Raw genomic sequence first — 12,531 nt, 5'->3', positions numbered from 1 at the left:
CCCTTTCCCTCAAATATCTCCTACCCCAACTCCTTATAAATGCATGACATGTAAATGGTTGATCATATGCACAACGTTACATTGACATTATTGCTGAGAATTTAAACGTGTGGTAGATTCAGAGCAAAACATTCTCACAGCAACTAGAATTTCACTGTACGTGTGGTTAGCAGAATTAAACTGATGAAAGGAATTAATGCAATTTCCTTTTGTCAATGAATGCAAGAGCTCTGAATTAATACCCATTTAGGAAACAAACCCTCCAAGTTCCTTATATCTGAGCTGTTTAAATCATGGCCTAAACAGACTACAAGATAGATTTATGTTCCGATTAAAAAACAAAATCCACAATTCAGTGTCCATTCATGCACATTTAAATCTCACTGAAATCAACGGGCACTTAATTGTGTCAAGTAGCGCTGAATTGTGGCCAGAGAATCCTATGACTTTTAGGGCGCAATCCTATGTGCATTTAGACAGAAAAAAGTCCTACGATTCCCAGCATTCCCCAGACAGCATGGTGGGACTTTTTGTAGAATTGTTTTCTGTCTAAACATGCATAGGATTGTGCCATTAAAGACGAATTGGCTGATAGCACCTTTCCATCTAATGCACTTGGCTCAAACAGCAAACAACTGGGGTCAAGTTCACGGTTTCTTATACTTCAGATAGTGCTTATTTTTTTTCAGAACTAACAGAAATAAGTTTTGTGGTGCCTGCCCCATGTGTTTGTAGCTAAGTTAACTTTTGCTCCTTTAGGACATAGAGGTTAAGGTTATAAACGGTTACTAGTCATGTTGACTATATAGTACTTCCAGTATCAGAAGCAATATGCCTCTCAATACCAGTTACTGGACAACATGAGTGGGAGGGTGCTACTGTGCATATGTCCTGCTTGTGGGCTTCCCATAAGCATCTGATTAGCCATTATGGGAACAGAATGCTGGACTAGACAGGCCTTTGGTCTGATCTAACACAGCTCTTCTTATGACACTGAATTATGGGGGGCCCAGCAACTCGTAGGGTTGTTAAGGACAGAAATAAATCAAATTTCAATTTCTGCAGGGGTCTAGCAGTTGTCTATTACATACTGGGCCAGTTCACATGACATGACAGCCCTTTGTGGGTTAATTAACTTTTGAGGAGCCATGGAACGTGCCATCTGCCATTTTGAATATGCAATGCCTGACTGGGAGGTTGTCTACTGTCCAAACTGAGCCATCGGGGGTTATGCGAGGCTTTAAAAACCCTCACATAATCCTACAACAAGGCGAGCATTATGCGAGGGTTGTTTAACCCTCAATGGGCAGGTTCAGATGACACGCCACAACTCCCAATAGGGGCTGCACATGTAAAATTGCGCCCATGGACTCGTGTGTTAAATTACCCACAGTGATGTCATGCAAACCAGGTCATAGCCTTGAGATGTGGAATCAAAAAATCTCGATGTTTTCTTGAGTAAGCTAAAAGAGCAAAAACATCTGCACAATCTGTGGGTTTCCACAGTTAGAGACATGCAGCCCAACCCTATGCACATATACTGGGATTTGAGCCCTGCTGTATTCAATGGGGCTTACTCTCAAGAAAGGGTGTATAAAGTGGCAGTCTTAATCTTGTATGCTGTCTTACCTCAGGTTGATTTAGTTGCTAGAGGTTTGCAATTGCAAAACCCTTGATTAAAAACATACTGGAGAACATTAAAAGGAAATAGGACCTGAATGCTATAAAACTCATCAGGAGCTCTCCTTCATATAACCACTTCAAGGAGGATTTTAAAACAGAGAGCTACCTGGCTAAATTAATTTACCACCCAATAAGGTTGGCTTTTTCTGCATTAAGATACCAATCAATGCCTACAAAGATGCTTGAAGGTCATTAACAGGAGATCAGTCTTGAATGCTGCCAGCGTATCTGTGATTCTGCAGATAACTGAGGATTTTCCAGATATGAGAATGAGACAGCTTTCTCCTGTTCTGGACAAAATTAGTTCCATGCCCATTATAGCCAAAATTACATTTACATGACAAGGGTGTGGGGATTATAAAACGTATAGCCTCATTTGCAAGCAGAATGAAAGCCCAATGGATTATGCCTTTAGGGCACCAATCTAGTGAATTTTGAATTGTATTTTTAGATATGTACTATTTTACAATGTTTGATGCTTTGGGGAATTGTGTACAAATTGTGTGGGGTGCTAGCTTGCATTTGTTTTCTGTTTAAGATGCCCTCTTTCACGTCTGTATTAATAAACCTGACTGACTGTGCATAAAAGCTAACACTGCAATAAACCAGTTAGGCTGCAACCCTATACCAACATACCTGGGAGGAAGCCCCGCTGAACTCAGTGGGACTTACTGCTAAGCAGACATACACAGGACTGTGCTATGTATCTTTAAGGTGTCCAGTTCTGTCCCTGACTCAGCTCTAGCTGCATGTATCCAGCCAGCTCAAGGGAAGGCCAAGTCAGCACCATCAGGCTAATGGGGATGCATGTCTGGGTGCCCATCTACCAGCATCCACATGGGATTTCTTTTCTGAATCAGGGCATCTGCCTTTTTGCTAAGACAGCTACTCTTTTGAAACGTGAAGCATCATTGTCACAGTGCATTCCCACTTTCATGGGCTGTGTCCTACTCACATTTGTAAATTCCTCCATTTCAAAGGCTTTGCAAAGTACATTTACCTTAAAGTCTGCTTTGTAGCTAGATTCTTGCACAAAGTGATCCTCCGGAATAACAAACCCTTGTGTTGTCTTTGTGGGCCTTGATCGCTTTGCCCCAGTCCACGGACGATACTCATACCTAAAATGAGTTTGCAACATGAACGCAAGGTGTCTAGCATGGTACAATTAGCGGACACTGCTGTTTTGAAGGACAGAAGGCAAGCTTGGACAGCTTGCTCATCATGTTGTAAATGGCAAACTGCAAACATATAGTTCATTTTAATTTCATTTATTATATTTCTATACCGTGCAATAGCCAAAGCTTTCTGGGCAGGTTAAAAATTTTAAAATCTTAAAAATATAATAACATAAAACCATTTGCATACAAAAATATCAAACAAATTTGCACATTCATCAATAAAAAAACCAAGACCTGTAAACAAATATTATCATACGTTATCAAATGCCTGGGAGTAGAGGAAAGTTTTAACCTGGTGCCAGAAAGATGACAATGGTGGTGCCAGGTAAGCCTCACTAGGGAGAGTGTTCCACAATTGGGGGGCCACCACCAAGAAGGCCCTCTCCCTTCTTGGCATCCTCTGAACCTCCCTCAGAGGAGGCTTTTGGAAGAGGGCCTCAGATAAAGATCATAGTGTACAGGCAGGTTCATATCAGGAGAGGTGATCCCGGTATGAACCTACTAAAACGCATATATTACATGCTTTTTAAAAGTTCTACTCCTCTCTCACCTGCCCAAGACTAAGATAAAGTTAGTAGGGAATAACGGAAGATTGCAGTACTCTGAAATCAATACAAAAAGAGAGCTGGATGCAACTCTGACAGAACTGCGTTATACATGGGCTTTGGACTAGAATTTAAAAAATCTGCCCACTTCCTTAGTGATGTTGCACCTACAGACATTCTCTGCCCCCTGGCAAATGCATTGTCCTTCCCCTACCCTTGGTAATAACTGCAGACCTTTGCTATTTCAATCAAGGCCCTTGATTTGGATGTAATAGATAGCAGAATCAATGTGCTACATGCAGCCTATGAAGTTTTGGGGCTGCATACAAAATCATACTGTGCACAGAACAGCTGTCCCATCTCGGAACCAGCTGAGCCAAGATTAAAAACAAATTAAAATGAGTTTGGTGGTGCATGGGGACTTTTTGTTTGTTTGTTTTTAAGGGCAAGATTTCCAGGGGGGTTATGTCATCTAGGATATTGCCATGGAAGGAAGAGGGAGTAATGAGCCAGTCTAACGGAAGTCTGCACTTATGGGGGTGGGATGGGGGTGGGGGGGCTGGATGAAGCCAGGATTTGGGAAAGCCTCAGCTGATTATCTCAGCTGAGGAAGAATAATCCTGTTTGAAGCACAGCTTGTCTACAGCAAGAAAGTCTTGCTGGTGATCAACAGAACTTAACAAGGTGGCAGAAGTCATTAAAAAATCTGTCATGCTTGGGATTTCTCTCTCAAACTGGGATGGTGGTGGGAGAGATGGGCTTCCCTGAGAAAAGAATGGGAAATAAGAAAGAACATTTTCTGCTATTTGCTTTCTCTATATAGGGTACAATATACTAAACCCAGGACTGAATCTGTGCTCTTCCCATTGGATCCAGCAGATGCACATTAAGTTGCCTTTGGGAATTTAGGCTGCAATCCTATACCCACTTACCTAGGAGTAAGCCCCATTTAATGCAGTGAGATTTACTTCTGAGTAGACATGTATATGATTGCACTGTAAGTCTCCTACAACAGCCTTTCCCAACCTGGTGCCCTCCAGATGTTTTGGACTTCAACTACCATCAGCCCTAGATAACATGGCTGATGTTTAGGAATGCTAGGAGTTGTAGTCCAAAACATCTGGAGGGCACCAGATTGGGGAAGGCTGTCCCAGAATATGTTGTTCTATTTACCTTTTAAATGCTTTGTTTTAAATCAATGCCTGTAACAGTTATTTGCGGGCAGTTCGAGAACTAGGAGTATGGGGGGTGCGCTGGGGAAACCTTCCAATATTATTGGGAAAGCACATTGTTTCTATGAGAGGCGCCATGGCTGAAGCCTGCCTGGATATCAGACTGATGAATCCTAGAAATCCGTACCACCATCAGCTGGATCCCAGGTCAGATTGTGGTGACCTGGGCTATTTTGTATATAAAGCTTTGCCTGCATAGAAAGCACTTCAGTATCGGAGGCCGTGGGAGGGAGAGGGGACACCTGCATATGGATCACACACATGAATGTTGCTGTGCGTAACTGCATTGGAATGCAACAGCGGGCCCCACCTTTCAAGCACATGCACATGGCAGCTGCCAATGTGGCCTAGTGGTTAGGAGAGGAAAAGGAAAGGTTCCCCCTGTGCAAGCACCACGTCATTGCTGACCCCTAGAGGGACGCCGTTTATGCTGGGGTTTTCATGGCAGACTATAGCGGGGTGGTTTGCCAGGTTCAAATCCCTACTCAGCTCACTGGATGACCTAGGGCCAGGTCCTCTTAGCCTAACCTACACCACAGGGTTGTTGTGAGAACATCATCTTGGGTTCCTTTAAGGAAAGTGGGCTATAATAAATGTCACAGGTAAATGGGATATAAATGGGTAATAAAATGAAGGAGGACCATGTAAGCAGCCTTGGGTTCCTTGCAAGAGGACAAAAAGGTGGCATTTAAATGTAAAGATAAATAAATAAAGAAATGTATACGGCCAAGGTAACATATAATTCCCAACCTACCAAACGCCTACACAATTTGGAAGTGCTTTCTTTGTGCGCACGCGCGCGCACAAAAGCGTAATGGATGCAGTTACCCACGGCTTCACGAGGAGGGGGCCAATGCTCTCTGCACATGCTCAGGGGCACCATTTTCCTCTATTCTTCTTGCTTTTCCCGGGCCAAGCTCTGGCCCGGGCGAGGAGCCTTCTGCTGACCCGAGCGAAGCCCTGCCGAGACAGGAGCGACTGGCGGAGGCGGCGGTTTCCATCCGGCACCTACCTGTAGGAGGTGGTCTTGGGGACGCCTGGCGGCGACGAGGAGGCCCACACCTGCTTAAAGCCGCCGCCGCCGCCGCCGCACTTGCTGCCCACCTCCTGGCCGGGCGCCGGCAGCACGTACACGTGGGAGCCTCCCGGGATAGGCCCCGCGGGGGCCGCGGCAGCGGAGGCGGCGGCAGGGGGCGCTGCCGGGGTCTCCCCGCGCCTGCACTCGCCGACCCAGGGCAGGGCGTCCCTCTTCTGCACCGGCCACGCGCGGAAATCCTGCCGGTACTGAGTCTCCGCGGCGAAGGGCTCCTTGCGCTTGCCCGCCTTTCCCGACGGCCGCTGGACGCCCCCCAGGTTGTCCTGCTGCAGCAGCTGCAGCGACGGGGCGGACGCCGACACGGGTAGCGCGGCGGCCGCCCGCGGAGGGGCCGGGGCCCGGCTGCCGCTGGTGCTGCCACCTGTTGGGATGCGCGGCTGCTGGGGGCCGCCGCCCGCGTCCGCCCCCTCCTCGGCCGGCTCCTCGATGTCGGAGTAATTGTGGATGGTGAGCGGCACGGCCAGGTCCGACTTGTCCAGCTGGTTCCAGAAACGCGCCAGGCAGCACACCCGGCTGATGCAGGGCCAAGCCATGGCGGCGGCGGCACCACCATGCAAGGACGCGGGGACCGAGGGATGAGGCGGGGGGGCCTTCCCTCACCGGGAGGAGGGGGCCGTTCTGCAGCAAGAGAGGCGGCTTCCTCCTGCGCGCAGTTGCACTGCCAGCTCGCCCCGTCGCTTGTCAATATCACCTCCTCCTCCTCCTCCTCGCCGCTTGCTTCTTCCCCCGCGCGCCCCCCCCTCCCGCTTTGGTCAATATCAGCCCCTCTTTAGGAGGCTGCCAAACACGTGATGCCCCTGTGCACCATCACCCCCCGCCCCCGGCTGACAGAAGGAGTTGAATGCTGCAGCATCTGCCAGGAATGCAAAAAGAAGGGTGTGGGGAGGATGGAGAGGGGCGGGGCGGGGGTGACACATAGCACCAGTCACTGAGCTTTCTGCCATCCCATCCTCCCGCGTTGTCCTCTCTCTAGGAAAGATCCTGCACCGCTTGCCTCCTTAATCATGGCAACCAGCCCAGCGGAATCATTATGCATATCTATGCCAAAGAGTGTTCAAACTACCGTACAGTTGCGCTCATTTCACATGCCAGCAAGGTTATGCTCAAAATCCTACAAGCTAGGCTTCAGCTGCATGTGAACCAAGAACTACCGGAAGTACAAGCTGGGTTTCGAAGAGGCAGAGGAACTAGAGATCAAATCGCCAACATTCACTGGATCATGGGGAAAGCAAGAGAATTCCAGAAAAATGTCTATTTCTGCTTCATTGACTACGCTAAAGCCTTTGATTGTGTCGATCACAACAAACTCTGGCAAATTCTTAAAGAGATGGGAGTACCAGACCACCTTACCTGTTTCCTGAGAAACCTGTATGAGGGTCAAGAAGCAACAGTAAGAACCAGACATGGAACAACCGAGTGGTTCAAAATTGGGAAAGGAGTACGACAAGGCTGCATATTGTCACCCTGCTTATTTAACTTATATGCAGAGTACATCATGAGAAACGCCAGCTTGGAGGAATCACAGGTCGGAATTAAGATTGCTGGGAGAATTATCAACAACCTCCGATATGCAGACGATACCACCCTAATGGCAGAAAGCGAAAAGGATCTAAAGAGACTCTTGTTGAGGCTGAAAGTGGAGAGTGCAAAAGCTGGTTTGAAACTCAACATTAAAAAAACTAAGATCATGGCATCTGGCCCCCTCACTTCCTGACATATAGAAGGGGAAGAAATGGAAGCAGTGACAGATTTTATTTTCTTGGGCTCCAAGATCATCGCAGACAGTGACTGTAGCCCTGAAATTAAAAGACGCTTGCTCCTTGGGAGGAAAGCTATGGCACATCTAGACAGCATAGTAAGAAGCAGAGACATCACCTTGCTGACAAAGGTTCATATAATCAAAGCTATGGTTTTCCCAGTAGCATTGTATGGCTGTGAGAGCTGGACTATAAGGAAGGCTGAGCACTGAAGAATTGATGCTTTCGAACTGTGGTGCTGGAGAAGACTCTTACGAGTCCCCTGGACTGCAAGGAGGTCAAATCAGTCCATCCTAAAGGAAATCAACCCTGAGTGCTCATTGGAAGGACAGATACTGAAGCTGAAGCTCAAATACTTTGTCCACCTAATGCGAAGAGAAAACTCCCTGGAAAAGACCCTGATGCTGGGAAAGATTGAAGGCAAAAGGAGAAGGGGACAGCAGAGGATGAGATGGCTAGATAGCATCACCGATGCAATGAATATGAACTTGAGCACACTCTGGGAGAGAGCGGAGGACAGGAAGGCCTGGCGTGGGGTCACGGTCCATGGGGTCACGAAGAGTCGGACACAACTGAACTCAACAACAACAACAACATGCTTTTAAAGAGATTCTCATAGAGAGTTGATTATACAGAGGTACATGGCCATTGCGATCCAATGACAGACAGGAGAAAAAAAGATGATCAGATGCTAGGACGACCCATCGTGAATCAAAGTAAAGGGGGAAATAAGCGAGAGGCAGTGTCCCTTTTTCAATCTGTAGCAATGGCAATGTTCAAGAGTTTCACAAGAAAAGCTAGAGCCATATGCACAGATTGCAGGAATTACACAAACACACACTCCTAAAGCGCTGAGATCAGCATTTTCGCCCCCTCCAGGCTCTCCTTAGCTTACTGTATTCAAGTAGAATATTTAGTAAAGTAAAGGTGTCCCCAACCAGTCGTGTCCGACTCTAGGGTGCGGTGCTCATCCCCGTTTCTAAGCCGAAGAGCCAGCGCTGTCGGAAGACGCTTCCGTGGTCATGTGGCCGGCATGACTGAACACCGAGGTGCACGGAACGCTGTCGTGATGCAGCACTCGGGTCTCGAACTGCTGACCTGCCGACCTTCCAGTCTGCAGTTCAGCGTCTTAACCACTAAGCCACTGCGGCCCTAGAATATTTAGTACAGAGGTGTATTTTGTAAGCAATGAAGTATGCAACTTCTCCAGTAAGAACTGATAGTGATGTATACAAAAGTCTGATGTTTGCAAGTAACAATTCACATGGTTTGCTGCTTGCGAGAAACTGCATTTTTGTTTAAGGATCAGAACACCTCCAGTGCAAAGCAAGGCAAAACAACTCATCAAGGTGGGAGTTGTCCTTTGGAAAGAAGGCTGCAATTCTATACACACTTTCCTAGGAGTAAGTGCCACTGAGCACTGTGTCTTCCACATGAACATGGAAGGGATGGAGTTGTTAGTATCTTACTAAAATGGCACAGTATAACACTGGGATCCAACTGACACAATCAGTTACAATAATTTGCTGCATAATTACATTTCCCCATTGTATAATGAAGAAGACTTTAAGATAGTGAGCCTTATAAGATTAGTTTCAGTGAAGTAATTACAAATTACGGAGCATATTGTTAATTAAATACATGTCTGATTTTAAAAGTAGATATTCCTGATCAAAATGGTATTTGATATTTTCAGATAAAAACTCACATCATGATACACAAAGGGTAATCACTTTCCATTCAATCCAGAGGTGCAAGCAGAAGAAATTCTGGTAATGATGCTGTTCCATGAACAGATGTGTAAGAAGTTGTGGAAGAGGTTTTGAAACATTGTGCAATGCCTTGTGCAAACAGAAGCACACCCCCAGATTTGTTTTCTCCTGCAAGGATCTTGCCCAAAGTTAGGAACTCCCAGCCCATGTAGAATACAGGTACAGGACCCCACCCCCACCCCTCACTTCAATATGCTGCCCTAGTTCCATTTTTGTATCACAGTAGGATCACAAGTGGAACTGGGAGCAGGCTACAAAAATAGATAAAAGGAAAATTATAGAAAACAGGCACATGCCCTGCACTACCTATTATAAGTTCATGCTGTTTTTAATTTTATTTTCAGTGTCTATACCCATCCCTTTTAACAAGGACAGAATCCTCTGCATGTTTAGACAGAAAAAACTCCTACAATCCCAGCAATCCCCAGCCAGCATGGCTGGATAGCAATTGCTGGGAGTTGTAGGAGTTTTTTCTGTTTAAACCTGCAGAGGATTGCACTGTAAAACAGCTTACAGTCAAAGAGTTGGATCCAGATGGAGTCATACTTACAGATGATCTCTTGATCAATGGGGTTTAATTAGTCACGACTAACTTAAGTCCCATTAATTTCAGTGGATCTACTCTAAGTATAAGTCTGGATCCAATCCCAAATCCTTTTCAATCGATAATCACATACAATAGTTTCCAGAGGAGTAGCCATGTAAGAGTGTTGCAGCAAAACAAAAAAACAGCCAAGAGGCTTGTGGAACCTTAAAGACTAGCCCATTTATTATGGCATAGAATGGTTTTTTTTCTTAAGTTCTAACACTCAAAGAATGAGGACCAAAGTGAGTAGTGACCTTTATAGCTTCATGTCTGTTAGCCAAGTTGAATCAGCCAGATCTGTAGACAATGCCAATAACATCCGCTAAAATAAGGGCTCACTTAGAACAGTGTTTTCTCGGTTAGCGGAGGAGTGAAGCCCACAGCAAAAGGTTCACTGCTCCAGCTCAAGAACACAGGGCCACTGAAATTTCACTTCCACTCCTGAAGGACGAACCTGCCCCCCCCCCGCGCCCCAAATCTTGGCTCTGTCTTTGCAGTGGAGAAGACTAGGGGTTTTTGAGCTGCTCTTTGGCAGCCTGGTAGTTTATAAAATAAACTAATAATTAGGAGTGGTCCTTTTCCTCCTCTCCCCCCCTTCCTCCCATCAGCATCCTAGACAAGATTGGGGGGTTCTTTGAGGGAAAGACACTTGGTGTGTTTTTCTTCATAACTTTTTCTGGCAGTGCCGTTCTTTCAGAAGAGCGAGAAACAAAGGCACCTCAGCGCTCGGTGTTTTCACTTCGCTTCCCAGCTGTAGTGAGCCAGGTAAATCCCTGCCTGCTTTCTCTCACAGACTTTTTCTGATGGCTTCAAGGGAGGAGAAGGGGAGCGCCCCAAACGCAATGTGCCAGCGGGCGGCTCTTTCACTTTGGGCTGCTGCTGCTATGCCTCAGCCTGAGACAGAAGAGGCGGGAAAGGCCCCTAGCGGCCCGCCCGAGGCACTGCACCAAACCGCGTCGGGGAGCCCAGGCACATCCAAGTTCCCGGCTTTGCCCAGCCCCTTCCCGCTCCTCAAGGGGAAACTCTGGCTTTTCTGGAAAGAATGTTTAATTCCGCATAGCACAAATGCCCTTCTCTTCATGTAGCACCACCTCCTCTTCTTCTGTCTCATTTGCCTCTCCCTGTTGGTCTCACATGGGGCGGGGGGAGCAGAGGGCTAAGCACCATCATAGGATGCACTCTAAAACACATGGGAGGTCCACGTATAGAGCCAGTACTTCCTCCTGTTGGGATGGCCCTTCTAACAGAGGGGCTGTAAACCAGCCACAGGCATCATTGAGAAGAGGTCCCTTTCTTCTTCCCTGCCTCAGGGTGATAATCCCATTGGAAGGGCCCCCCACACTCATGTGGGGTCCCTTTCTGTGCATGAGGAGCACTTCTCAGAGTCCAGGGGAGAAGGAGGAGAGTTGTCAGTGGGTAACCGTACTGCTGTGACCCCATCACAATGCAGACTTTTCCAGCAGGACTTATTTATTCCCTGTTATTCTAAACAAGCCCATCAAGGTTCTTAAATGGACTAAGCCACCCTCTGCTGCTTCACCAGCTTCTATGGAAGACCTCTGCGGAAGGGGCTGCAGAGGTCTTCTGATGCCCCGTCTGATCCTGTGGTGCCTTTTCCTAAATCCTTTCTGCAGTTGCTCAACTCTGAATGTACTCTGAGTACCAAATGTACTCTCTTCCACGGGAAGTTATGGACCACCTGAAGGTGGTCCATAACTTCGACGATCTTGTGGTCACCCTCACCTCTAGAGCAATTTTCATAAAGGAGGGTAATGAAGCGCTCAAAGATCCAGGTGAGAGGACGAATGAGGTGGCACTCAGCTGTGCTCATGAAACCTCTACTCTGACCATCAGAGCTGCCATGGCTAATTTCATGATTGCCTGGGCCTCAGTTCTCTGAGCACATGGACTTCTGACTGAAGTTCCTCCTGCCTCCAGGCACCTTAGGGAAGGTCTCAACAAGCTTGCCAAGGCAGCTGAGTTTCTTGCAGACTCTTCCATGGGCTGCATTCAATATGCAGCCAGAGCTATGGCAGTGGCCGGGGATGGGGTGTGTGCCAGGGCTTGTGGTTGAAGTGTTGGGAGGTAGACCAGCAGTCTAAGGCCACTCTTTCTACCACACCTTTTCTTGGCGGCAAGCTCTTTGGGGAGTCCCTTGCTCATCTAGTGGAGTCATAGAATAAGAAGGTCCTACCTTCTGCCTCAAAGAAGGAGGACTCTAAGGCTAAGAAACAAAGCTCTCAGTCCTTTCATTCCTGAGGCCCTGCTTCCACCTCCTTCCATCAGAACAGACCCTTTAGCTCACAGTGGTCCTCCTATTGTCAGCACGCTGACTATGGACCATCTAAGTCTGGTCATGGAGGAAAACATCAGGGAAAACCTTCTGCATGATGCCACATCCTCTCACATTGGAGTCACAACAGATTTGGCACTTTTGGACACTCATCACTTCACACAGCTGGGTGCGCAAGACTGTCAAGCTGGGCTACATCCTAGAACTCTGCATTGTTCCCAGGGTTCTGGCCAGTCCCAGTCTCCAGAATCGCAGAGAAGTACCAACGGATTTCTTCAGCTATCCTGCACCTTCTCGAGATAGGTGCTGTTGAATCTGTTCCAACCGAAGAAAGAGCCTCAGGTGTATTCTCAGTGTTCTTCACAGTGCTGAAAAACAATGGACATGTA

At 47.2% G+C, this 12,531-nt stretch overlaps 1 protein-coding gene across 5 annotated transcripts in view; it reads right to left on the bottom strand.

Moving 5' to 3' along the window:
• Positions 1–9,138, bottom strand: part of MAP6D1 (MAP6 domain containing 1) — a 35,970-nt gene extending 26,832 nt beyond the window's left edge. For all 5 annotated transcript variants that reach the window (XR_014789533.1, XR_014789532.1, XR_014789534.1 and 2 more), the window contains exons 1-2: positions 5,651–9,138; positions 2,684–2,801 (exon numbers count right to left, since the gene is read on the bottom strand). Coding sequence is in view for 2 of the 5 variants with exons in the window: in XM_084846702.1 (XP_084702828.1) it covers positions 2,684–2,801; positions 5,651–6,267 (735 nt within the window). In the remaining 3 variants the exon portion in view is untranslated. The remainder of the gene's footprint in view (positions 1–2,683; positions 2,802–5,650) is intronic.
• Between the last annotated feature and the right edge of the window lie 3,393 nt (positions 9,139–12,531).

This window comes from Heloderma suspectum, chromosome 3 (genome assembly GCF_057233095.1).
Source record: "Heloderma suspectum isolate Gila_16-S chromosome 3, 16-S_ref, whole genome shotgun sequence".
Classification (NCBI taxonomy): Eukaryota; Metazoa; Chordata; class Lepidosauria; order Squamata; family Helodermatidae; genus Heloderma; species Heloderma suspectum.
The sequence above is the reverse complement of the archived record's forward strand: the minus strand, read 5'-3'. Positions and strand labels throughout refer to the sequence as shown.